The sequence below is a fragment of the Lepidochelys kempii genome, chromosome 6 (genome assembly GCF_965140285.1).
Source record: "Lepidochelys kempii isolate rLepKem1 chromosome 6, rLepKem1.hap1, whole genome shotgun sequence".
Taxonomy (NCBI): Eukaryota; Metazoa; Chordata; order Testudines; family Cheloniidae; genus Lepidochelys; species Lepidochelys kempii.
The window spans coordinates 68,694,675-68,721,994 of NC_136385.1; the positions used below are offsets into that span (position 1 = coordinate 68,694,675).

General features: G+C 42.2%; 1 protein-coding gene across 6 annotated transcripts in view; it reads right to left on the minus strand.

Annotated features, from left to right (window-relative positions):
* DPF3 (double PHD fingers 3) overlaps positions 1-27,320 on the minus strand; it is a 221,714-nt gene that overhangs the window by 112,608 nt on the left and 81,786 nt on the right. For all 6 annotated transcript variants that reach the window (XR_012159436.1, XR_012159434.1, XR_012159439.1 and 3 more), the window contains exons 2-3: positions 19,519-19,679; positions 13,097-13,204 (exon numbers count right to left, since the gene is read on the minus strand). Coding sequence is in view for 1 of the 6 variants with exons in the window: in XM_073348533.2 (XP_073204634.1) it covers positions 13,097-13,204; positions 19,519-19,679 (269 nt within the window). In the remaining 5 variants the exon portion in view is untranslated. The remainder of the gene's footprint in view (positions 1-13,096; positions 13,205-19,518; positions 19,680-27,320) is intronic.

The following is a 27,320-nucleotide window of genomic DNA, read 5'->3' on the forward strand; positions in this document are numbered from 1 at the left end:
TTTCTTGAGGGAATCTGACTCAAACCTGATGTTCAGATCATTAGAACCAACCCATAAAATTAAAAAGTAAATGTATTCATCTATTTATTAAATGTATCAATCAAACATTACTTTGGTCCACATGTAATGTGTTTAAATTCACCAATGTCAGTTCTAAATGGACTCCTGCAAAACAAGTCAAGCATGTAGTCATCCCTCATCCCCCGCCCCTACATACACACCCTGAGGCAAAAGTCAGAGAAAAAAAAATAGACAATCCTATTACACTGTGCTCTGAAGGTCAATAGACTGTCTCTGTCAATCCAACAGAATAGTGAATTCAGGAATCCTAGACATCCCTCCAAGCCCTTCCAGCAGCCTTTAGACCATCAAATCTAGGAACTGTTAGCAAGAGTGTCTGAGCTGATGGCAAATGTTGCAACAGCAAATAAAATGTAAGGTGGTCTCTTAGGTAGCCATACCATTTGGCTGTATCTAATACTACTATAATAGACCAGGACAGGAGCAAGTAGATGCAATGCATACTTGAAAACACTAGATGGGGTGAAGGAAGGAGTCTTAGGAAGAAGTGGGGGAGGGAATAAGATGAAATAGCAGCAAGCTTGTATAATCATGCCATTGCATATTCAAGCCAAAGTACAACAGACTTGTTTTGAAAATTGCAACAAAATGTATGAGACATAGATGTTATTAGCCTGCATTATGCCCTCTGTCTCTCTCTCACACCTCCTCCTCATCTAGCAGAGAGGAACTAAACTGTGTGGTAAAGCCCTAGACCCTAATAATGTCTGTCTTCTGCCTCCACTTCACCTTACCGAAAATGGCAAGGAGGATGGATGAAAGTGGGGGAAGGGAGAGAACTAACATCCAAGGGGAAACGAAAGTGAAATACAAGAAGCTAAGAGTTGTGATCCTCCTGTATTACCTTTCATTAGACTAATGATGAGCCAAAGGAGCTGCTGGGCTGGGCTGCAAGATTGATGGCTGCAGGCAGACTCCACAGTGAAGAGACAAATGACTGGTCATTCCCCTCTGATGCACAGAGACACATCCATCCTCGCAGCCATACCAAACCCAGTCATGCTCCTTTTAAAAAAGGAGAGATAAACACTGGCAGATGGAGGCACCTGGGTGTCCTTTTCCTGCAGAAGGACACAGTTGTACTCTGAGTTCCAGGAGAAGCCCTGTCCATTCCCTAACATCTGGTTGTGGGATTTGCTAGCTTCTCTCCCGCCCAGAACAATCATCCATCTGTGGAACAGAGTGCAGGTCAGGGGAAGCTGAAGAGAATGGTATGACAAGCTCATCAATCTACACATGCATGTTTGGTTATTTAGCTTTCTTTAAGCTGTTCCTAAACTGCTCCCAATATGAAAAAGTGAATGGTGGAAAGGGCACAATAACTATTAAAATATTGTCCATGTACTAAAGCAGTAGGAAACTAATTAAGATTCAGGATTGAAAAGTGGTTCCATCTGTAGCCTTTACTAAGTTCAGGTGTATTTGGGGTATCATTGCTAGCAGGAACGGTGATTTATTTTGCTCATTTGGATAGCAAAACAAAGCCCCACAAAAGTATATACAAGTTCATAGATTTATAATGCTCTACTCTGGGACCTCGGAGTGGAGCCACTACTCCAGATCGAGAGAGGCCAGTTGAGGTGGTTCAGGTACCTGGTAAGGATGCCCACTGGGAGGCTTTCTTTGAAACTCTACTGGGCACGTCCCACTGGAAGGAGGCCCCGAGGCCAACCCAGGATACACTGAAGAGATTAGATCTCCCAGCTGGCCTAGGAATGCTGGGGAATCCCTCAGGAGGAACTTGTGCAGAGGAAAGGGAGGTCTGGTCCTCCCTATTCTCCATGCTGCTGCCACAACCCTTATCAAGAAAAGCAGCATAAAGGAAAAAGAAGACATAAGAAAGAAGAAGATATTTATAATGCCATCCCCAGTTATAGCAGCTTCAGAGGATACTCAGTCTTGATTATTGCTCCATTCAATTAATAGTGTGTTTGCTAATCCCGTCCTGGTCTATAGCATCACTCCCAGTTACAGCGCTGCTGTTTTCAGTTTTACAGCTGTGCTGCTACCTCACTTCAGCAATGCACATTACATGGCAGATGCACCAGGAGCATCATTCACAAATGTCACATCCCTCTTTACATTCCTAGCTTCTATGAACTTAATTTTATCATCATGTACCAAGTATCTCTACCGCCATCACTCCTGGATATAGCATCACTGAAGTCAAGAGAAGCTACAGGTACTCAGCACCTCTAAAAATCAAGCCACCTGCTGAGATGCCTAAGTGTGGATTTAGATGCCTGACAGTATGACCCACACTTGTGAACGTCAGCTTTTCTTCCTATAACACAAGGTCTGTTGGTCTTTTTAAAGGTCTTCTCTGTAGATCCATAGGTCCTACACAGGGTATTTATTATTATTATATGTATTTCTAAGGCATCTATCCCAGTAGTATCTAGGTGCCGATACCTATATTTAGAAATCGTTCATTTCTCTCAAGGAGGAGGAGTAAAGCTTCCATCCCTCCCCACCCCATTAAGGGCCAGGCTCTTAGATGATCTAATTGGCTGGAGTGACATCCATTTACACCAACGTAGGCTCTGGCCCTAAATCATCAACTTCTTTTAAGAGGAATAAAATCTTGTGCATTATAAAAGAGTGATATCTAGGTCTGGGAGGTGACATTTAAAAGAAACCACACACATGCCTTCTCCCTCCCAATGCACAGTACACACCTGTCCTCCTTCCCCCAAGGAGATTATTACTGACAACGTGCTCAGAGGCAAACACTGGTGGTGTCTGAATTTTGATGCATAAAATACTTGTATTTACTATGCATTTAAATGCAAGGAATATTGAAATGAATTGTAATCCAGTAAAAACATATTTAATATCCATCAGGTACAAGATGATTATGAGGCTGTAAAATGTTTACCCTAGAGAATGAAAATGACAGATTTAAAGTGTCCACTGAAGAGGGAGTGGACATGTAGTGGAGAGAAAACTATCACCGAGTTCTCTCTGTGCTCAGCAACTAAGTAAAACTTGGCTTGTAACATTTTGAACTGGACCTTAATGTTAACATTTATTGTTTATTCCTTTATATTATACATTGGAAAAAATAATCCACTATAAATGTTATAATATTTCAAGCTACAAAACAACTTAATTTGCCATATACCAAGAAGTTAATAAAACTGAATACATGAAATTGCCATATTATTGAACAAAATGACATTCTGCAATCTCTCTCTTATTTTTTTAAGAATTTCTTTATTATAAGTGAGTATACAAGGAGTAGTACATGGTTTCCTGGTCTAGCAGTCCTTCAGTTTTAGAGGGTTCAGTCCTACAAAATGCTGAGTACTCAGACTCTAACCCAGCAGTTCCATTGACTTCAACGCAACTATTTATGTGCATTATGTTATTTGTGTGCTTAAGTGCTTTGGTGGGATGGGGCCAGAGTGATCAACACCTTGCAGGATCAAGCCCTAAGGTTTTGATCCTGCACACACTTTTGCATGCACTGAACTCAAGGGATTAATCACATGCCTAAAGATACTCACATGTATAAATGTTTGCAGGATTGGAGCCACAGGGCTCAATCCTCCAGGTCTTACTACCAGTCATAGGGCACCATTCTCCACTGCTTTGCATCTTGATTAGTCCTTTACGCCTGTGTCAAGTGGAGGGTGCCAGATCAGACTAAGAGGGCTTAATTTCATTTACAAAAAGTCCCCTTTAAAGGCACCTTAAAGAGAGTGTAAACAACAGTTAGAGCCACTTTAAGGCCCCTTTAACACTGCCAGAATGGTGTGAAGTGGCCTTCCTGCAACTGAAAATCAGGCCCAGAGCATTTTACAAGCAATTTGCAAAAACGTAAATGACTACACAAGGTGCAGAGCAGTGGAACGCCAGGCCTGTACTGCTTACTACCATGAGCAACTCCATTGTCTTCCAATGGGACTCTTCATGGTAGTAAGCACTGGGAACAGCAGAGTTGGCAGGACCTAGCCCAGAGGCAGTACAACGAAAAGAAGTTTATTTTAGACCATTTTATTTAGCCAGAAATTCCAAATTATTTTGAAGCCTGGTTATTCTCTCTCAGCTGTTTATTGGTAGTGAACTGTAAAACTGCTGGGGCCAAACAGTCCTCAAAATTACACGGATGTAAATAAGGAGTAATTATTAAAGTCAATGGAGTCACACCAGTATAAGAGTAGCATGAGAGAAGAACCAGGCTCCTGTACTGTCAGGACTTTTTCTGACTTCAAGTGGCATGTGAGCCAGAAGTTGCTCAAGAGAACAAACTTTGAGAGATAAATGAGTCGTCTTCAGCAGAGCGGGCATGTATCACTCATCTCATGCGACACTCAGGCATTTGGCAGCCCTGACACACCTCCTTGTTGGGATGTCCTACATCCAGAAGAGTTACAGGCATTCCTCTACACTTACAGCTTTTGTACCAATGCTGGGGAGAATTCTTTTATGACATTTTTATAGCGGCTAAAGCCCTAGCACGGATGCAGGTAAGTGGTTTTGCTGGTGTAGCTTATTTTGTTTGGGGATCCAGAATAAGCTATAATGGCAAAAGCACTGAGTTCTTCACTGGCATAAACTGTATCTACACTAGCAGGGTTTTCTAGATATAGGCAAACCTTTTCTCATGTAGACTAGGCTTCTGGAGTTGCTCCTCCCTTTTGCTAAGAAGCACTGAAGTACCTCTTAAATGGCCTAATTTCAAGGGACTTCCCCTATTTTAGTCCTCAGGTTATCTACATTCAACACAGATTTGGTATCCCCCCCCCTTTTTTTTTTAATTGAAAATTACTTACATCAGAAATAAATAATTGTGAGAGTAACATTATGGAAAAAGTTATTTCCTGTACGCTACAGGAATGAATCTCAACCATTTTACACTGCCATCAGGAATAATTCATCTCTATCATTCTGAATCTGTGCTGGAAGTAGGGGTGCTGCCGCACTCCCTGGCCTGAAATAGTAAAACACAAACACCAACATGGTTTCCATGGTTTCCATCAGCAGCACCCCCCCTATAAAAATTGTTCCAGCACCCCTGAGTCTGCATCACACACTGCATCCCACATTTGAGCCTTGGGAGGTTAAGAGGTATGTGCTGAGGCACCTTCTCTGCAATATGCCAGGCAGCTTCTCTGCTTCAAGCTGCCTGCTCTCCCTGCTGGATCTCAGCCAGATAAGCAGCAGGCAGTGGGAAGCTAGAGGAGGAGGAGGAGGAGGAGGAGGACTTAAGGAAGTAGGGAGAATACACAGGCAAGGTCCAACCTCAGTTAACACACACACCCACACCAGCTATCCCAGGCACCTGTTACCACACCCAGCTGCCTTAGGCACTCCAGGCCAGCTCCCAAAGAATTGCTCAGCACTTTGCAGGATCAAGCTCTACATGACGAAGGGTTCTGCAGAAGCCATTATTAGCTTCACCAGTGCCATTCATTCCTTCAATTTAATAATCTTCTCACTTAACCTCTCTGTAATGAGAGTAACACATGGGAGTGCTTACAAGAAACTGAACTTTTATTTCCTGGCACCAGTCACAGGACCTGGGTCACAGTTCCAAAGTTAAATAGACTTGGCAGAGAACAGGGGTCAGTAGCTAAAGGCCCTTTATTTAAAATGTAAAAAAACATGGGGCAGATTCCTACCTAACCTCTACAGACCAATGTGCTCTCATGGCTTTGCTCCGTTCCAGTGACACAAAGCAGTTGGAGTGTCCCATGGAACTGGCTTTATGGCTTTATTCAGCTACACAAGAGAAAATGTGAAAGATGTAAATTTTTAAAACCCAGGAAATAAATAATCATTTTTTTAAATTTGGGAAATTCCAGAAACAGAAAAGTTTATATCCAAATCTAATTCAAGTTACTGTGTGGAAACAATGTACATATCTGACACACCATTAACAAAATTAAAAAAAAACACTTAAAAGCAAGGAAACTCCTAGTTAAGGACATCACAAATCTCACGCCATCCACATTAAAAACAACAACCACAACAACCACCAAATTGGCCAAGAGGTTTTTTTTAAAAAATGGTGACTAAGTTTGGATGCTTCCATTTTTGGAGGCCCAACTTGAGAGACCCTCAGGGTGCTAAAATTCTGTTCACTTATCCTCTGAAAAATCAAGCTCCTTTCAAGTGTCTGAAGCTGGGCAGATCATTCTTGCCAGATATAACAAAGTCATCCATATCTCAGCACAACACAACTTTAACTCTCATTCAAGATGAATATTATCTTTCCAGCTGCAAACAAAAAACCCTTTGAAAACAGAAATGTAAAAATTATATATGTTCAAATTAATGGCAGTTTCACACACAGGACTTTTTTGTTATTATTTCCAGGTTTTGCAGGTTTTTTTTTTAACATCTTTCAAATTTGCTTTTGTGTACCTCAAAGAAGACAATTTTTTTATATTTAAAAAGTATGTGTCATTCATTTTAGGCCCATATACACATAATTGTGCATGCAAAAATGCAGGGTCCAGCAAACATGTAAATACCTGCTTTACTTTAGTCATGCAAATCATCTAATTGAAGCCAAAGGACTGCTCACCGGATTACAGTTAAGCATGTGCTTAAGCATTTGCAGCATCAGGACCACTGGATAACATTTTCAAAAATAACCTAAAATTTTTAGGAGGCTAAGTCATATTTGAAAAATCAATAGGACTTTGGCTCCTGAGTGCTTACCTCACTTTTGATAATGGGACTTGGACTGCTTGGGAAAATTTTACCCCAATCTACCCCAGTTTTGCACACATTTTGTACCTGGTCTAGATTTTCTAGGAATGGTGTCTCAAGGAAAGGCCTAGGTGGCCCAGAAAGGTACAGAATTAACATTTCCCTAGTCCTGATTATTTGCTACTTTTGCATTGGCCTGATCCACAGCACTCTGGAGTTAGCGCGTGTCTGACTTCAACCAGCTTTGGATCAAGCCACTTGAGAGATTCAAAGCCCCAGCGGCTTCTTTGGGAAGCCCTTTTCCTAATTGTAAGAGCTGGCTCATCCAGGCAAGAAACAGAAGCGACACCATGTGATTTATGAGACCAATCAGTGCTAATCAACACACGTGTAATTTCGAATAACAAGTATCAAATACTTGCCATGAACTAGTCCATCTCAATCTACAGAGGAAAGGGGGAGAAAGAGACAAAAAGTTAGTCCCATAAATTCCAAAGACAAATTGAGAAAATAGCAATGTACTTGCAGATAGTCCACAAATACAAAAAGTGGTTTAGCTTTACTGACTTAATTCTCCACCAAGAATTATTTGCTCATCTAGAAATGGGTATGTTTGATTTTCAGGCATCCAAGATCATGAAATTCCATTTGGGGCAATATTACACACTCACTTTCATGCCCTTGAACCTAAAGAATTAAATTAGAAGGCTAAGAAGTTACAGCTTATCACAAGATAACTGCTTCCAGCAAGGATTGTACGTGCTTTAATTCCCTTAGGGGGGAAGTTATCACAGCTTAGGCAGCCCTGGTAGCCATACAATGCACAGCTCACAGAAGGTCAGCACAAAGCAAAAAGAGTTACACTGGGCAAAATCAGAATGATCTTTACAACATTTACCCTGCTCATACAGCCTTACAAAATTCTACTCTTTCACTCACCTAGAGTGATTTTTTTTATCTATTTATTTATTTTGGATGAATGAGTTTAAATAGTTGTTCTGCATCATCATCCTGGAAAGGGTAGATAAGCAGATTTTGCTCCTGGGCTGGTAAATTTTCATGACTGTTTTGCAAGGCTGTTTGTTGATGACCAAAATGTGGTTTAAAAACCCATAACAAACAACATGTTTTTAATTTATATAGTCCTTTTCACTTTAAGACCTACAAGCGCTTCACAAATATTCATTAATTAACCCTTGCAACACTTCCCTAACATAGATAAAATAACACAAGTATTATTACCTCCATTTTACCGACAGAGAAACTGAGGTAGCAAGATTTGGACTTCATTCTCCACTGCATTGCATCTTGTACAGTCATTTACTCCTGTACACACATGGGTATAAAGTGCTGTGGGCCAGATGCTCTGGTCCATCAAGTTCACTTTGCAGCGTGTAAGAAGAGCAAAGTGAACAAACTGCTTAGAGATTTGGACTGGAGGGAGAATCTCTGCTGATCTAACGATGGTGGAGGTAGTGTAGACTGGGCTAAGGATGTGTATAAGGGGATGGGGAGGAGGAATGTACCAAGGGGCAGGAGACCCCTCCCCCACTAGCATAGTTTACACCTATGGCAGAAGTTAGAGTAAACCCCCTGCTGCTAACTTCTGCCAGGGTTGGGTGGATGAAGATCAGGGCATGACAAACGTTTCCCAGTGGCAGCCACTGTCTGCTAAGTACAAACTGGAGACAGAAATAGTGGAGAATAGGAGCTTACAGTTCCAGCTGTGCAGTGCTTTTGCACTCACTAGTCATCTACATGCTGTCGTGCTTTGCTGAATCAGAGCTGCAGGGACTTGTCCAAGGGCACAAGAGGAATCAATATTTACTTTAGTCCAGGTAAAAGCTAAAGCTGGTCCAAAAGGGGGGGAAATGTCAATGAATTTCCTCTTATCCATTTTTCATCAATGTTTTCCAAACAGACTTAGAACCGATTAAAAAAAAAAAAATAGGAGCGGAGCAGGTAGAAATTCTACAAAACAACACAAATGGCTCATTTTGCTTCCAAATTTCAAACATTTTGAAATTTTCTGACCAGCACTAATACAAAAAAACAAAAAACAAAAAAAAAAAAACCTCAGGATTTCCTGTTCCCAGTCTTGTGCTCAGACTATGAGGCTGAATTTCACTCCAAAGTGATCTAGAAAGTATTATATCTGCATACATGCTGTACAACCACAGGGTAGACCATATCCATATGTGCATTATATCTGTTGCTCTTCTATTTTGGAATGCAGCACTGTACCCTATAAAATACTTCATGAAAATTAAAGTCTACTCCTCAAAATGTTAAATGTTTCACTGCTTGTCCTCCCCTCCAAGTTTACTGTACGTAGAACAGATGGTGGAAATCAAGGGATAATTTTGAGATATTCTCTAGGTCGTCCAGACATTGTAGGCTTGATGCAGAAATTACAGGTTGAAATTCTATGGCCTGTGTTATGCAGGAGTTCAGACCAGATAATCGTAATGATCTCTTCTATGTGTCTGTGATTTATCCAGACCTAACATTTTACCTAACTGTACCATAAAACTGTCATAGTTTCACTGAGATTGCCCTAAATAAATAAATACATTTAAAAAAACCAAAAACAATAAACCATTCTTGTCACAGAGAAATCTATACAAAGAAATAAAACATACATAATGGGCCTAATTCTTCTCACACAAGGTTTATACTCATGTAAATCCACTAACTTCAACAGAGTTACTCCCACTTCACATCTGTTTAAGTGAAAGCAGAGTCAGGCCCTGCACACCCTAATCACATGCTATTTGTTGCTCCCTCTGCTGGCCCTGCAGCAGCAATCTGTACAGACAGATGCCCATACAAGAAAGTAAGCAGAAATACGCAGGGTTCGTTTCAAATTCTGCAACAAACTTAAGGGCTGGCAGGTGGAACCAGTGACTATCATATGAAAAAGGAAAAAAGAAATCAGCTAGAAAAAAATGTTATTTTTAAGCATTGGAGAGTATGTTACAAATAAAACCCTCCATTGTTTAAAAAAAAATGCATGTGTTTGAATGAAAAGCAGATTTGAAAAAAAAAACATTTTAAGTTTAAGATTTGGGGGAATACTGCCAATATAATATGGATTGGTAATGGGTTATAGAATTCTTCACCTTTAGATCAATTCCAGTCCCTGTCAGTAGAGATCAAAAGTTATTACCATCTTCTGGCTGTCAGGTCAAATTTGGGTGAAAATTTAGCATTTTCAATAATGTTTACAGAACCTGAGATCAATTCCTACACAAAAAAAACATCACTGCCATGAAATTAAATCTGCAGGCACCTATCTGAGGTTTGGACTCTGGTAAACAACAATTTTTAGGGTCTCGTAATTCCAGTGCACCTTGCTCAATTCACTTTAACTTTTACAGAAATGTTCTAATTTAGCCACAGATCGAACCTACCAATTTTGATTACCATATAATCCTTTTTGCAGATTTTAGGGTTTATAATATAGCAGAAACTCAAAGGCAATTATGGAATAATTAAAAAGTTTCCATAATTTTTTTAAACATTAGTGAAAACAAACTTTTCCCTCCAACATTTTTAAGTGAAACATTGCAGTCTTGCACTACTGTATGAGAACAAAGAGTGTAACTAACTAGAAAATGACTGGAACCAATGAAGAAACTTGTTAACCTATTTTAGTTGGCCAAGCTGAGAAAAATGCTAAAAGGAAACAGTCTACACAGTGAAAAGTAGATTTGACCTTTTTTTCTGCTCTAATAATCAAGGATGTTATTAGTAACATAGGTAAGGAAAATTGAGACAAAGATGATCTCGTGGCTAAGGCACTGGACTGGGACTCAGGAGATGTGGGTTCTGTTCTTGGTTCAATTTCCAGCTTTGCCACATACCTATTGCGTGACCATCGGCCTGTCATTTAACATCTGTATGAGTAAGTTCCCTGCTACGTAGTTGTGCAGTGCCTAGCAGAATGGGGCCCTAACTCTTGGCTAGGTCTATAGCCCCTAGCGGAACATAAATAATAAAAATGCTAAAACTGTCTTTTGAAAATATATGATTTTAATATGACACTGTCCATTTAATGCACCCAATCCTGAGAGGCACTGAGTTCCTGGGCTATGATAAGCAACTTTCATAGGAGATGAGGGCACTCCTCACTTTCCAAGAAGAGCTCAGCACCCTTCAGGATCAGGTGTAATGTCAGTTAGAGGATTTGAGGCGCTTGGATGACGGGCACTACAGATTGGCTATAAAGATCCATGTGCAATCATACACAGACGCACAGTGATTTATTCCCATGAGCCATAATGCTTATTTCTTAAGATATGAAAGATCTCACCATTGAAAGATGGAGTCCAGCACATGTGAAATTAAATGTCAAATATTTAGTGTAATTCATAATTGCCTGGTAATACAAAGTGATAATGATGGCTATATTGTCACTTTAAGTAGTTACGGCAAATGAACTTATGCAGTACTTTATTTCTGCCGCATGGTCTATGGGTTTTCATAATTAGTATTAACATAAAAATTGCTAGACTGTTGATCACATGATTTTACTACAGCTACCCATGCAACTGTCCCAGTCTACAATGGCCAAAGAGAGGTGGTTGTCCAAAGGTTGCTGTAGCAACAGCTATTAGGAGTTAGATCACAAGATGTGAAGATAATTACTGTTAAATGAAAATATTTCACAAACTAAATTCCACAGGCACAGCGCTGGACACTAAGAGCATCGTTAATTATCAGAGAGATTTTTGTGCAATGTTCATATTAGCATGGAACTAAAAAATGACAGAGAAAATACTTTAATGCAATTACATTTCACACTAAAGGGGGCTTGTATTGAATGTATTTATTTTCGATTACCAAATGCAATAGTCTAATTGGCTGAGACATGGTCCTGTTCTTTGACATCTACAGATGAAAAGTGCTATACAGTGCAAAAGTATATTGTATTATCATTACTATTTTATTACAATAGAGTAATTTCTCCTTTACACTGTGTGAGATCACGATCAGTCCCCGGGTCTTGATTTTGTCCACGGTTTGTAACCCTTATTTGGCCATTACAGTACTTCCTTCCTTTTATCCATCTTATTAGTGACCTCTGCTATCATGGGGATAATGAGCCAAAACCTGGTCTCACTGAAGTCGACAAGAATTTTGCCTCTGACCTCCCTGGAGTCAAGACTTGGCTCTGCATCTTTTCTACCTCCTGCTCCACAAGTGACTGCACTAAAACCAATTCCCTGGTATTGTTGCTCACCACTCAGTTCCCAGAGAACTTATGCTGTCAAACATTTTTTAATATTTTGTTAATTTATATTTTCGGTTGAATGTGCGTGTTTTATACTGGCTCCTCTTGAAAACCACATACAGCTCCCAGTGTGTTCCCTCTTTCTCATAAATATATGACCCTAAAGACAGTATGCCTTTACTACTAACTGCACTGAGGAATGCACCACACTGCACTCTACCGGACACAGCTGCTGATCCTTCACATCTGCTTTACAATAACGCATTCAGCATCCAGACTCTCCATTTCAAATTAGTTTAGTGGTGAGGAGGAGCACCAAGGATAGCAAGGGTGAAAATCAAAGGGACTAAAACACACACACAATGTTCCACATCCTCACTAACTGTTATGATTAACTATTTATATTGCAGTAGCACCTATTGGGCTAGGCACTACACAAACTTATCAGTGCACGATTCTGCACACAAATCAGTGGTCTCACCCCTCTTCCTAGCAAAGATTTCACAACAGAGGCCATAGCGAAGCTTCATGTTACTAACACTTTGGCAGTCACTATAACAGGGTTCAAAAAAGAACTAGATATGTTCATGAAGGATAGGTCCATCAATGGCTATTAGCCAGGATGGGCAGGGATGGTGTCCCTAGCCTCTGTTTGCCAGAAGCTGGGAATGAACGACAGGGGATGAATCACTTGATTTCCTCTGCGGCACCTGGCATTGGCCACTGTTGGAAGATAGGATACTGGGCTGGATGGACCTTTGGTCTGACCCAGTAGGGCTGTTCTTATGATAACTGATTGTCCCTTTATATCCTTATGAATGGAAGACAAGATTCATATAAGTGGGTTCAGCTCCTGGTGGTTTCAATGAGAGTTACACCCACTTATGCCAGGGATGAATTTGGCCTGCAGACTTATATTTATTTTATTTTCTAAAAAAAGAATGGAGATTTTATCAAGTCCAGTGCATAAAGAGAAGAAGAAGGAGATAGGCCAAGACAGAGTCCAGAGACTAAGCACCAGTGCTGTGCGTATGCCAGTCTTCACTTGATCCACGATACCTCAGTGAATGCAACACAGAGGAGAGAGAAAGTGAGAAAGAAACACAAAACACGTACCAGGTTTAATTTCCAGAAGCTTCAGCCTGGAGTCCTCAGGAGGATGTAAGCGTCTCTTTTTGCGCCAGCAGCGAGCAGGATATGTGTACAGCTGACCTGGGGCCAGTCCTGTGGGTTAAAAACAAAAAATAAATGTGGTCCCCTTTGCATTTGTAAATCCCCATTATTTTCTCAAGCATCTCTGTTTCTCCATTTCCAGTATTACCATACTATAGGGGTCAATCCTGCAAAGTGAGAAGCAGCTCAGAGAACTGAAGGCATTCAGCACCCCAGAAGCAGTTCAGCATCTTGCAGAATCAGCCCTACAGAGAAGCCACGTGTCTCACTAAACATATTTCATTCTGCACAGGGGTTCACTGCAACCAGAGCGCCACTTAAAAAAAAAAAAAGAATTATAACCGATAGGATGGAAATGGCTTTAACCCCATGGACACAAATGGTCATTTTTGAACAACTTGACAATATCAAACCTATGTCAATAATGCAGAACAATCCTACCATATGGTGATAGCGGAGTGGTCTAAGCCAGCCTTACATAAAAGCAAAGAACATTCACCAAACCAGGAACAAAATCTACTCCCCAAACCAGATGTTGATTATGAAAAAAACTGACACCCTACTTACTTGTGAAAACTGGGCCATCCCAGTTCCTCACCCCAAAGGAAAGAGCAAATCAAATTTGGCAAGTGCAGCCTAAGTCTTCAGTTTGAAATATGGAGAGTCCTAGAAAATAAAGTTCAAATCCCAGCAGGGTCAAGCCACCCTTTATCCTCTTGAGGCAGTGTGACAAAGTTCCTCCTCTGCCTTGGTGGGTCCTGCACTTATTGGCGGATTTTCTCACCTCAGAGGTTCACGGCAGCCCTCAGTTTGGCCACTTTCGTGGCTCAAATATGCAGTTCACTCAGTTAGCCTCATCACTGGCCAGCATGGGGAAAGGAAGAAGAACAATCCCCGCAGTCTCTGCTGATCCACCTAGTGGATTGGGGAACAGGCCAGAGTCTTTCCCCTCTGGTGGAACCCACGGTCCAGGTCAACTCCTCCAGTATCAAGTAGGGAGTTGGGGGGATGGAGGGATGGGGGCAACCCGGGCCCGCCCTCTACTCCAGGTTCCAGCCCAGGGCCCTGTAACAGCTGCATGACAGCTACAACTCTCTGGGCTACTTCCCCATGGCCTCCTCCCGAAACCTTCTTTATTCTCACCACAGGACCTTCCTCCTGATGTCTGATAATGCTTGTACTTCTCAGTCTTCCAGTAGTATGCCCTCTCACTCTCAGCTTCTTCCACCTCTTGCTCCCAGCTCCTCGCACGCACCACAAACTGAAGTGAGCTCCTTTTAAACCCAGGTGCCCTGATTAGTCTGCCTTAATTGATTCTAGCAGCTTCTTGATTGGCTGCAGGTGTTCTAATCAGCCTGTCTGCCTTAATTGTTTCCAGAAAGTTCCTGATTGTTCTGGAACCTTCCCTGTTACCTTACCCAAGGAAAAGGGACCTACTTAACCTGGGGCTAATATATCTGCCTTCTATCACTCTCCTGTAGTCATCTGGCCTGACCCTGTCACAGCAGATAAACTGAGCACCAACAAATTCACTGGGGGATGGGAGGGGCTTTTGGAGAAGATCCTGAAAACAAAGTTTCTTGTCTGCCCTGCATGGATTGACACCATCTGTAAGAAAGGGGGTTGGCTCTGGTGGCCTTAGCAACAATTTCCCTTCCCTGTTATGCAGTGTGACAGTTGTTACACCCTACCTCAGAGAATGCTGCATTTCAGTGGGTTGTGTATAGTCTATGACTGGCTTTGGAAGGAAAAACACTGAATTACCTAGCTCTTCTATAGTGCTTGACATACTTCTTCAAGGCACTTTACAAACCTTAACTAGTATTTAAATTGCTATTATTAACGTATACATTGTGACTGGCTGTGGGTCATTGTGGGGGAGCATACAAGGAGTATAACCCTCCCACAAACATGCCCTGTGCAGGGGCATTCACAGTCTTACTTTGGTGTAAAAAATGGTGAGAAAGGAGAATCAGGTTCCTTGACCTGTTCCCTTGGGATGCGGGATTTGGGTAAAATCCTGCACCTGAGCTTTAACCCAAAACCTAACTTTTTTTTTGTTTTTTTGGTAAGATTTGAAAAGCTTTGGTTCTATGGTTTCTCGGTCTCTCACAAATTGGCACTTCTAGGCTCCAGCAAAGATGGTGAATCACAAACATCAAAATACTAAAAGCTCAGCCGGAAGCAGGAAGTCCCAGAAATATTGTAGGAAGGCCTCCAGCCCAATTCGTCACCAGATGGACTCAGATAAGCTCCTGCAGGCCTCCAAACTGACCCTATGAAACTTTTGAGGGGAGCTCTCCTCTGCTATTCAATAAATCCCTGCTCAGCAGTGTTCAGCCAGCCACTAAATAAACTTTCACTTGATCCACACAGGTTTGATACCGTTTTCAAGAGGGAAGATTTACACCATTGTCCCCCACCCTCCAACCACCAATCTATCAACATGATCAAGTAAAGTATGAACCGTTGGTCATTTTTGTGGAGGAGGTGGCAAGAGAGAGGGCCTTTTACATCTGCTTTGAACCTACCTCCCCTACTCTGACTCTGCCTGTGCCCACGATAAAACATGTACAGTTCTTGCCCTCTCTAGTACTTGCTGGGTTGTCTTGCACTGCTGTGCCTTATAGGGCAACCATAGAAGGTTCCAACCATTTGCTTATAGAGGAAATAGCAGAACCTGCAGTGAGTTATGTTGTTTATCTCATTAGTGTAGGAGAGTCATAACTCAAAGCTTGCGTGAAAGGCTGGGGAAGGAAGGGAAAAGAGGGAGGGAGTTATGTGCAGTGTTGTGTGAAATTAACCCTGAACTGTGTCGCGAGAGGCAGCCTTCTAACGCCTTTACAAGAAGGCTGTAAGAAACCAAGTTTATCCATGGGGCGTCTGACTCTCCTCTCCTGCTTTTAAACCATGTGTAAATGAAAGGAGGTTCTGGATCTTTTCTGTTTCCTGTGTGCAGTGCTTCAGGTTAGAGATGGGGGAAGTGAAGGCCAGTAAACAAAGCAAAGGGGTGCACACAACCCAGACACCACAGTGGCTGGTGGAGAATTCTCATTGGTTTAATATTGCCACAAACACAGTGTGTGCAGCCTGAAAACGGCAATGCTCACACCACAGATAGATGCTATGTCCCGTCACAATGGGGCTACAAGAGATGGATGGTACAGAGAGACCCAAGGGAGCACTAAATGAGCTAATCACATCAAGGAACAGCAAAGCGAATATGGGGGAGGAGGGATTCTTGGTTTCTTTCTAAATCATTATAGTTTAAATAAAAAAGACCTCAGGTTTGGTAGCTGACGCAGATACAGGCGGCTTCAGCCTACTTAAATTCTAAACGAAACATGTCTTGCCACTAATCAGTCCTCATCACAGCCCTGAGAGAAAGGGAAACGCTATTATCCCCATTTCATAGACAGAGAAACTGAGGCACAGTGATGCAAGTATGGCTAAGGTCGACACATTTGCCCAAGATAACAGTGAGTTAGTGACAAACCTGGTCAAAGAACCCAGCTCTCCTGGCCCTATGCTTTAAACACTAGACAATGATTCCTCCTATAAACATCAAGATAACAGGGTGCCTGGTACAAGGCTGCCTTGTGCCATCCTTGTAGCATATGCTCCCTCCAGCATCTGGCTTCTACATATAATAAATGCATACCTGCTTATGTGTGTAAGTGAGTTCAAACGGATAAAAACAACCGTATCTCACTCATAACCAGATGCTGCAGGAACAGAAGCTCTTGGTGTAAATACATTAACAACAACAAAAAGCAAAAATTACCTTGTTTTGCCAAAGCATAATCTCTCTGGAACAGGGAGCTTTCAGATGAAACAAAACCAACGGTGGTCACTAAAGATCCCATGAGACTTTTCTCATGGGAAGGAAGGTCCCCAGAGACCAAGACAAATTCCAGCTCAGGTAACTACATTCTGCCTACCCAAACTCCTCCTGTAGTTTCAAGTGGATAAGGTATTACCATCCTTCAGAACTTATCCTAAATGATAATGTAGTGTTGATGTGTACTAATAACACAGCTTCTATATCCCACACCAGGAGTGGCTGCATTTCGATGATCGGTGACGTGACTCCCACGTATCCTTTACTTAGAGCTGGTCTTACTTTGGGTATTGTGAGGTTTAACTAGTTAGGGCCAACCCTAGCCTCAGGACTTGTTTACATTGGGTGGGGGTGAGGCTGGAGGTGTTATGCTGGAATAGCCATACCCCATCAATTCCATGTGTGGATGCTCTTACCCTGGAATGAGAGCACCTTATTCCAAATTAGTTTAATCTGCTACCAAAATGGAGTAAACTAATTTGGAATAAGGCAATCTTATTCCAGAATAAGAGCATCCACACATGGAATTCATTGGGAATAGTTAATCTGTTTTAAATTCACATACTACCTTATTCTGGGTTAATATTTATGTACACACAAGCCCTGAGCCCTGGTGTGCAGGTGGGGAACAGTGCAAGATGCCTTCCCACATTCTGTGTCCTGTGAAATGGCCAGGGAAAATTCCAGTCCCTGAACTTGGTGGAATGTAGGAACTGTTTCCTCCATATGCCCCTGGGCTAGCTATGACTCCACCTGGCCAGTCACAGAGAAAGGAACAGGCCTCACCATCCCAAGACTGTGGAACTGTCTACCACAAGAAATAAGAATGACCAAGGACCTCCCCACAAACAGAACTAGACACAAAAACTCACATCTTGGACTTAGCTTTCCCTCAACCTGCACATGTACGAAATGCACATGAACACACACAGAAACCAAGAGCGAGAAACGAATCCAGACATTTCCCCCAGAGGTTAGCAAGGAAGAAAGAGTGAGAGATTGTTATTTCTCTTCTTAAACACTTGAGACATTCAGATTCTATAGCCATTTAAGCACCTAGATAGATTTGCTGAAACACATGGAAAAAAAATGGGGCTAAAATGAGGGAAGGCAGCCTGCTTTCTGCCTCTATTCTCATTTGCAAAAGCATCACTGCAGAGTTTGATCTGAACACAACCAGTCTGCTCCCTCCACAGCTGCACCCCAAGAACCAAAACCACTCACATTACTTCTGCAAGTAGGGCCCATTGACTTCAACGGGACTACTCACAAGAGTAAGCAAGCAGGACATGGTGCTAGCACTGCACACATAGATGCTGCCCCTTATTACAAATCACATCCCTCTTGAGAGACCCACATTTACTCTTCTGCCCCCCCACCAACACCACTGCCACCGCCATCTTGGTAGGATTTCATTTTTGCTTATGGTAAATGATTTACGCAAAAAGGAAACCCAGGAACCACAAATTATACAAAATACTATTCTGGCTCTAAAATGAATCACACATTCGTTAAGGAGCGGGTGCAACCTCCATTATCCAACCATCAATTATCCAAAACAGAGCTATATCATCCAATGTCTATTGAACTGAGAACATCCGTTATCCAGAACCCCAATTATTTATAAATGTGTACACTTCCCACCGAGGCAGTTGGATAATCAACCCTTCACTGTAAATTTTGGGTGTTCCCCTGTTACTTTGGGTCTTTGTCCCAAATATTGAAAAAAAAAAACCAAACAACTTGGCAGAGATCAAAATGTCAAAAATTCCATTCTCTCAACAAATAATGTATCTGGCTACATTCTCAATTACTTCAGTGGGAGTTTTGTTAGAGTAGGGTGCTTAGGGTTGACCCAACAATACTTTAACTTCCATGCGAGGATCTCAATCTGCTCTACAAACATAATGAATTAGAACCTGATCGAAAGCCCATTGAAGTCAACGGAGGACTTTCCACTGAATTCAGTGGACTTTGGATCAGGCCCATATTGCCCTCATATCATATTTATGAGGACATTTATCCTCCTTTCACAGATGGAAAACTGAGACACAGAGGTGAAGACCAAGTGATCTGTCTCAGGCAGATCTGGGAAAAGAATCTAGATCTCTTGACTCCTGGTCCCCTGCTGTAATCACTAGAGCAAAGTGAATTTCAGAAAATAAGACTCTCCTTAAATGTATGTTTCCTATTGAGAAATAAGGTTGGTGAGAGTCCTCCCTCCTTTAGAATATTTCCAAGGCTCTCTTGAATAGAGGTCCTCTATTATGCAACTATCTCAGATCAATAGCAATAAAGGAGCTGTGATGATGCAGCATTAGAAACTACTATCTCAAGCAATAGAAAGAATAATTAGGATCCGCTCACTGCAGTTACCGAAGGGAATCCCCTCCAGGCCAGGTGGTTTAGGCAGCTTCTCCTATTTGTGTGGCCCTTAACAGGTTTGAGTTTTTAGTAATTAAACCCCGCGAGGGCTCAGTGGCCTACCCTACAGACACACACACACACACAGAATGCTGCCTACCTGGTCCCCGATGCCTCTTCTCCATCCAGATGTAGCAGTTGTTCTGAGCTACCCCAGTCTGCGAATCTAGGAAGGGGAGGCGGACGCTGCGCTCAGCACACAGTCGAGAGTTGTAGCTGCGGCAGTGCTCGATGGCTTCTTTGTAGAACTGGTCTCCAAGTCTGCCAGGAGGAAAAGAGCAGAGAGTAAAAGATTGCTTTGGTCTCCCTGAACAAGTCATGGAAAGAAGGGGACTTGGGGTCAGTTAAAAATGGATGAGCGGAAATACTTTCCACAGACACATTGTATGCATTAACCTGAGGCACTTACTGCCACAGGGTGTCACTAAGGCACAGAGAGTAGTAAGAGTCATAAGAAGATTAGACACTGAGGGTATGTCTACCAATTTTATACCAATTGCAGCTGGGAGTGAGAGCCACAGCCGAGGTAGACAGACCCCTGTGCTAACAGGGCTCAAGCTATGTCGCTAAAAATGGCAGCGTGGATGTTGCTGCACTGGCAGAGGCTCAGGCTAGCCATCCAAGCTCAGACTCACCTCATCAGATGGCTAGCACCGGTGCAGCAACATCCATGCTGCTATTATTAGTGTGATAACTGGAGTCCTGTTCATGCAGGCCTGTCTACCCAGACTGGGATGCTCACTCCCAGCTGCAATGTAGACAGACCCTTAAGGATAATGCAAACGTTAGTCAGGGAAATAGATGGTAATGGGAGGCAAAGCTTTTCACTTCCAGTTTGCCGGTTCAAATCCAGCTCACAAAATGAGCCCATAGTTTTGTTCTGTATTGAAGGGCAACTTCCACAGTATGTTTGAACAACTGAAAAGCTGCTTTAAAAACACTGGGCCAGTTTAAGAGAACTTCATTTCAAAACCTGCAGACACACACCTCCGCTCCAAGGCTGGTCCTGCAGGTGAGACTCATGCTCTGCATGCTTATGGGTGTGTGCCCCCTGAGCTAGCAATAGGGACTTATCTGTGCTCCTAGGTAGAATAATCAGGGAGAGTGGAGAGCTAAGTACAGTTGCACATTAAGGGTTTGGCTTGATATAGCATGTTACCCCATAGTTTGTAAAGTGCTTGTGGTCCTTTAGATGACTGACACTATAGAAATGAAACACACCAGTATGTGCAACATGGCACACGGTGATCACTGCAAGGGACAGGAAAGAAATCTAACCTTTGCCCCTTTACAGCTTTCCACAGCTGGCTTAGGGCACTGGCCAGGAAGTAGGATACTAGATTTACCAGCATGACAAATCCATTGTTCTTGAGTTTATAAAGGTGGGATGATAGTTAGAGAGACTTCTCGTTATCGTATAATTTATTTGATAAATAGCCATTTGTTCCAAACTTTGTGAACCCTTCGGCTTCTATAGAGAATGATAAAAACAAAAAACAAAAACAAAAGAACTGCACACCACAGATAGCCCTAAATCTCCTAGTTACAGCTTCTTTAATAGCAAGAAAGGCATACTTTCAACAAAGTGAGGCTAGATTCTCCAGTATGTTGTGCCACTTTGATGACACAGTTTGGCCGTCGAGCTGGAGCGTCACAAAGCTGCCACAGCATACCCCTGGAGCTGGCCCTCATCCTACTGGGTGAAATTCAGCAATGGGCATAAGTTGATCAGAAAATAGGTGTAAAGTAGTAAAGTAGTATAACTTGCACTGAATTTGGCATTAATTAGTCTGCTACAAGAGAGAAAATTCCATGCCAAGGGAGCAAAAGTGGAGGAGGGAGGGAAAGCAGCCAATAAAAAGGTGTCAGATATAGGGGCTACACATTAACAGCTGATACAGCCTCAAGCTGCAACAGCTTTTCAGAGGACTGTCCAATTGTTTCTTGCAGCAGACAACACTCATGGTGTATCTAGCCCCTCTCAGCCCCATCTTCCCCCTCTGTCCACTGGCCCCAGAACCAATAGAGGTGTCACCTCTTGCATGCAATGCTGAAGACGAAGGGAGAGGACAGTAATGTGGACGTACAGCCCATGCAGAGAGAGATCTGCATAAATCAGGATTTTCTCTGCACTCAGATCCCAGGGAGACAATACCAGGCCCCTTCTTCCAGGGGAAAAAAAAGCTGCACATACTGTATGAGATTGACTGAGTAGAAATGAAAACTTATTAAAACCTCTAATTAAAGCTGGCTTTCCCATACACGTGTGTGTGAGAAGAACTGTTACTCTGATCAGTCTGAGTTTCCGTGTTACTGACTTTGATTACACACTTTGAGTATCAGCAATGCTAAGTCAAATTCCTTCCCATGTTAAACCAGGGATGTTCAGACACACGGTGGTCTTTATAGAACAAAGAGTAGAAACTGGATGAAAACAAACTGTCACACACTGCACTGGTTCTCTGTGTAGTAAGAATCACACACACACCACCCCCAATGAAATATGAGCATGACCGGCATACTGTATTAACAAAAATTCAACAGAATAAACTACAGCAACCAGGATAGGAGTCATAGCTGGAGACTAATTCAGTTCCCATACTGCTGTAAACTGAAAATAACTGCAAATCTTTGAATGTTAAATATTTGGCTTAAAGTGATACTGTCAAGTATGGTTTAAGCCTAAAATTTAGGTTTTCCTACAAGGGGAAGAAAGGTTTTCCAAAACTTAAATGTGTTTGATGATCAGTAGAAGCTGATAGTCTAGTATATCAAATTCATCCTCCACGTAACTCCACTGAGAATTATGTTTGGCTGGAGACTAGATATTTTATACCAATTGTAATTATTTTTAAATTAGAGCTTTTTCTCTTCTATAAAAATGTTAATTAGTTAATTGAGGTGTGGATGCAAGGTTCTGGTTTGGACTCAGTCACCTCTGAACTTTAGGGAAGTTTGGATCCAGATTCAAATTTCACAGTTGGCGCTTTTATGATGAGCAGAATCTAAAAACCCCAAATCCAAACAACTCAGACTTTGGAGAAGTGGGGATTTACAGTGGTGGTCTGAGAGTTGGGCCAAGCTCTGGTTCTGAAGGCTGAAACCAGGGAGAATAATTGACATTAAAAAGCAAAGCAACATTTTGTTACATCAGTTACATCTTAATGGAAAACTTTGTTATTTTGTTTGTTTTAACATTGAACTTCCCTGGAATCACAACACGAGTAAATTTGGCCCACTCTGAATTTTCATTACATTTTTAAAGAAATGTGACCAAAAGCATTTTTGAATGTAAGCATCTTCTCCAGTGCTGCAATCCAAGCATGACAACTTTTTTGCTTATGCAGGAAAACCAAGAAGTAATATTATTAATATTAAAGGCATCAAAGGAGGTCAAGAGCCCATTGTGCTAGGCATTGTACGTACACACAAGAGACACAGCCTGCCCCAAAGAACTTACAGTCTAAATAGATAGGACAGACAAAGAGTGGGAAGGGAAACAGAGAACTGAAGTGACTTAAGCAAAACTTAATGGACCAATCTAGTTTTACTGACCAAATTCAACAAGAGTAAAAAGTAAACAAACCACATTAATAGTGAAAAGTAAATTAAACCTGAAAGGATTTTTTAAAATGTAATCATTTAATGTAGTTAGCAACATGAGTTAGGAAAGCCATTCATAAAATATGTAAGACCTGCTTCTCGTCTCTCTAAACACCAATGTTACGCTGATACAATTACACTGACTTCAGGGGAATGTCACTGGCATAACACCCATGTAACAGGGGGGAGAATCAGGCCCTGTGATTTCTGTTAGGTCTATGTCCTTTTAAATGTTGAGAAATGAAGATTTTCTACTTATCAGTAACAGTCTGATCTAACCCTGACCAAAGTCAATGGATAATAGTTTCCCTTCTTGAAACCTTTGTCTATCTTGTCTATTTAGGCAGAGAAATTTGTCTGTACAGTACCTAGCACTACTTTAATACAAGAGTTATATCAGGCCCTAGGTCACTATTAAAGACAGTGCTCCTACGTTACACCTTAGCTGCTTTGTACCCCTTCACATCCTTCAGGATTCCTCTTGAATACAGGAAAGCCCAGGCCGGCATACAGCCAATGTAGCAGCTCTATGCCACTCTTTCCATCCTGCCCTGGTACAGAGTACATTGCCAGAGGGTGAGTGCATGCTACCAATCTCTAGCTGCTAGAGTAACTCAAAGCTGGGCATAATTTAGAGCATTCTTTAGCACCTGTCACATCTCAGATTAGAAACCAAGGGATGAAATACTCATTAAAAACATACAGCCAGCCAACCCCAGAAGAGATCACACTCATCACCCCCAGAACTTTATGCCATTAAAATACAGCTCCTAGATTCTCACTAGACGCTGGGTACCTCCACGTTCAAACTTGGATTGGATCCAGTCCCACAGAGGTCAGACCCTCCTCTTCTGTAGTATCGTTTCCCTCCATGGCAGTGCTCATTACAAACAATTGAGGTGTTAAGATGAAAATAAAAGGAGAAAGAAACAAGCAGCCTTTTCTCTCTGGAGGTTTGCTAGTGTCCCTAGCTGTGCTGACGTGCAGAGAATTCACTGCCCTTCCCAAGAGCAGCAGAATGCCCATGGAGATTTTATTTTCTCTACTTTTTGGCTCTACTCTTATTTTAAGGCCAGTATCATTGCAAGGGCCAGGGAGAGCAATTAGAAAATACGTAAACCTGAAACTGCTCAAGAAACCAGTACTTGACACTAGTTACCTGACTAACTACCATCCCGTTTCAAACCTTGGCAAGATTCAAGAAAATAGTGATAAATCAACTCCAGCAACACAACCTCAGCAGATAATGTGGACTCTCCCAGTCTGACTTCATAGCAGAGTCTGGAAATGAAGCAGCAATGGGGTTTCGGGGCTCCTCATGGAGTTGGACAGAGGTGACTCAATCACGCTGATACTACTCGATCTATCAGCTGCCTTTGACACTGCTGATCAGGAGGTACTGCTGACTCAACTACTTGTCTTGGCATGCCATGAGAGAACTGTGCTATGCTGGCTTCACTCATTCCTTTCCAACAGATCCCCAAAGACCCATCATGGACAGCTGCTCCTCCTCCAAGAGCTCTGACCTGCAGAGTGCCTCAGGGCTCACTCCTGTCACCACTTCTATTTAACAACATCTATGCAGAACCTTAGGGGATATTGTGAGATGACGTGGGATACAATGTCAGCAATACATTGATACACCGCTCTATGTACCCTTCTCAACTAACCCAGAGAGCAGGCTCCCAGACATCTCAGTATAAGAATGAGAGTGCAAAGAAGGAAAAAGAAGCTGGTACAACTGGAATCTAGGCAAGAATGAAGTGAAGCTGTCTGGAAGCAAGAAATGCTCTGAGGAACTGAGGAGCTAAGATGGTGCAAGTCCTTGGAGTCCTAATGGACTATAACTGGCATGGACAGTCAAATAGAACCAGTCACCAAAAGTGCCTTCCCTCATCTCCAACTAACAAGAAGATTCCATTCTATTCCTCCCAAATGATGGTCTGATCACAGTAATTTATGTTCATCGCCTCCAGCTGGACTATTGTGACTCACTCTACCCAGGCCTAGGTAAGTTCACAACGAAAAAAAAGCTAGTACACAACGTGGCAGTTTACCCTCAGATTCTGCTGTGGGATTTTGGGGTATCTATCACACTTGGTCCAGAATCAGCAACGGCAGTTTTACTTTTTGTCTAATCTATCTGATCAAACTATCAGCATTTCTAAAGGGCTTGTCATCATAGTATTTAGGTATTGCATATGGATTATAAAATCCATTGAGAACAACACAGAGGAGCACTCAGTCTTTGTTTAATTATAGTCTGATATGTGATGGTGTACATAAGGGTTTTTTTCTGTCAGATTCTTTGGGGGATGCTATGGCACAGAGGTGAGGGCACCATGCAAGAGCCTCAAATGATGTACAAGGGTTTGAATACGAGTAAAGGCAAGGCAGACTTTTCCAGAAAGGCCATGGAATGACGTGGTCTGTTTGCAAAATAGGATCTTTTGGCTTTTAAATACAAACCTGGCTTCTTTCACTCTGCCTCACACACACCTCCCAGCCTCTCCTGCTTTCTGAGGCTCAGAGTCCATCAAACATCCATCCCACTTCTACACCAGTTGATTGGCTTTGTTTTGCTCTGTGGGAGAAGGGGAATCTTATGCAACTTTCCACAGCACAGGAGTCAGACGTCTATTTTTAATCCAGCCATGATCTCTTAAGACATTTGCAACCTGCTGTTTGGATGCTGTAGTGTCTGGGAGGAAAACAGATAGAGAAAAAAAAAAGACGTTCCCTACATACCGTTTCAGTGGATAGAACGTGTATATTTTAGTCTATGTATCAGATTGCAAAGCAGTATAGAGATGTAGGAAAAATAATAAATTTGTGTTTTAGAAATGCCTGAAGGTCCCATCAGAGTCAGGGCCTCATTGTGCCAGGTTCCGTACATTGTGCCTGGCAGAGGAGATGGGGAGAAGGGAAGGCATCAGAAAGTTGATTACAGCTTACTGATTCTGTGCCAGCCCAGCCCATGTATTAGAGCAGCCAGGGAGCTACTCTAATTTATACCATTGGCATAAGAACCTAAGGAACCTTATGCCAGTGGAAGATCAGTGTAACGTGCACCCACATACCCCTGGCACGTACCCATCCCCAGTATCCCCCGTATACGTTTTTGCCAGGGGACAGCTCCCCTTGTGAAGGGGAACTCTGCCAGCCATCAATGGAGAGAATCCATCGGTGCTACCTGAGAGGTGCTAGAGGGCTGGATCATACCAGAGAATCTGGCCCCACAGACTAAGCACACTAGTCATTGTTCTGAATTTTTTTTTCTTTTTTTACATTCACAGGTTATATTTTAATCCAGTCTGAAATTTCAGCTGTCTCATGTAAATAAACCAGCTGCAGAAGGATAGTTACAAACGGAGGCATAGCAAAAAATGTAGCAGATTTGTTTAGTCCCACCACTGCTGTCAGGAAGGCGTATGTATCCCAGCAGCATCTCCATTTAAAAGAAAGGAACATCAGGCTATGATGCAAGCTCATGCTTCTGGGAGTACCTTATTCAGCACCAAAGCGTTAACAAGGAGTAATGGTCTCAAGTTGCAGTGCGGGAGGTTTAGGTTGGATTTTAGGAAAAACTTTTTCACTAGGAGAGTGGTGAAGCACTGGAATGTGTTACCTAGGGAGGTGGTGGAATCTCCTTCCTTTGAGGTTTTTAAGGTCAGGCTTGACAAAGCCCTGGCTGGGATGATTTAGCTGGGAATTGGTCCTGCTTTGAGCAGGGGGTTGGACTAGATGACCTCCTGAGGTCCCTTCCAACCCTGATATTCTATGATTCTATGAACATTCAATTTCGTTAGCTAGGCACTGCTGTTTCCTACATGTGAGGTATGACTTTCAGTGGTCAGGCGAGTTAGTTCAGAAGGTGAATTTCTTTGCAATATTCAGGGACGCTGGGCTTTGAACAGCAGTAATTTATCCACATTGCCCCTTTCTCCCTCCATCCATTCCCATTGGGAGTCAGGGTAGGCGCTAGTCTCCGCACCACAAAACAGGGTACCTGGGATGTTTCCAGAGACAGGCATTGTGTATAATCTTTACAGGTCTATTAGACTTAGCAAAGTGACCAATTAGGTTAAGCTCAGAGGCAGGTTCCTTGAAAGTATCTCTCTCTCAGGCCAGAGATCCTGTTTTAAAGAGGTGCCGTACCATCCAATTAAACTAACAACAGGTGGACAAGATAATTAGCTACAAAAGGGGTCTATGTTAAGACAGCAACCAGAATTCAGATTGGTGCTAATCTCCTCAGAAGGTCCTGTGCTCTCTCTTCAATTGCTAAAGATGTGAACT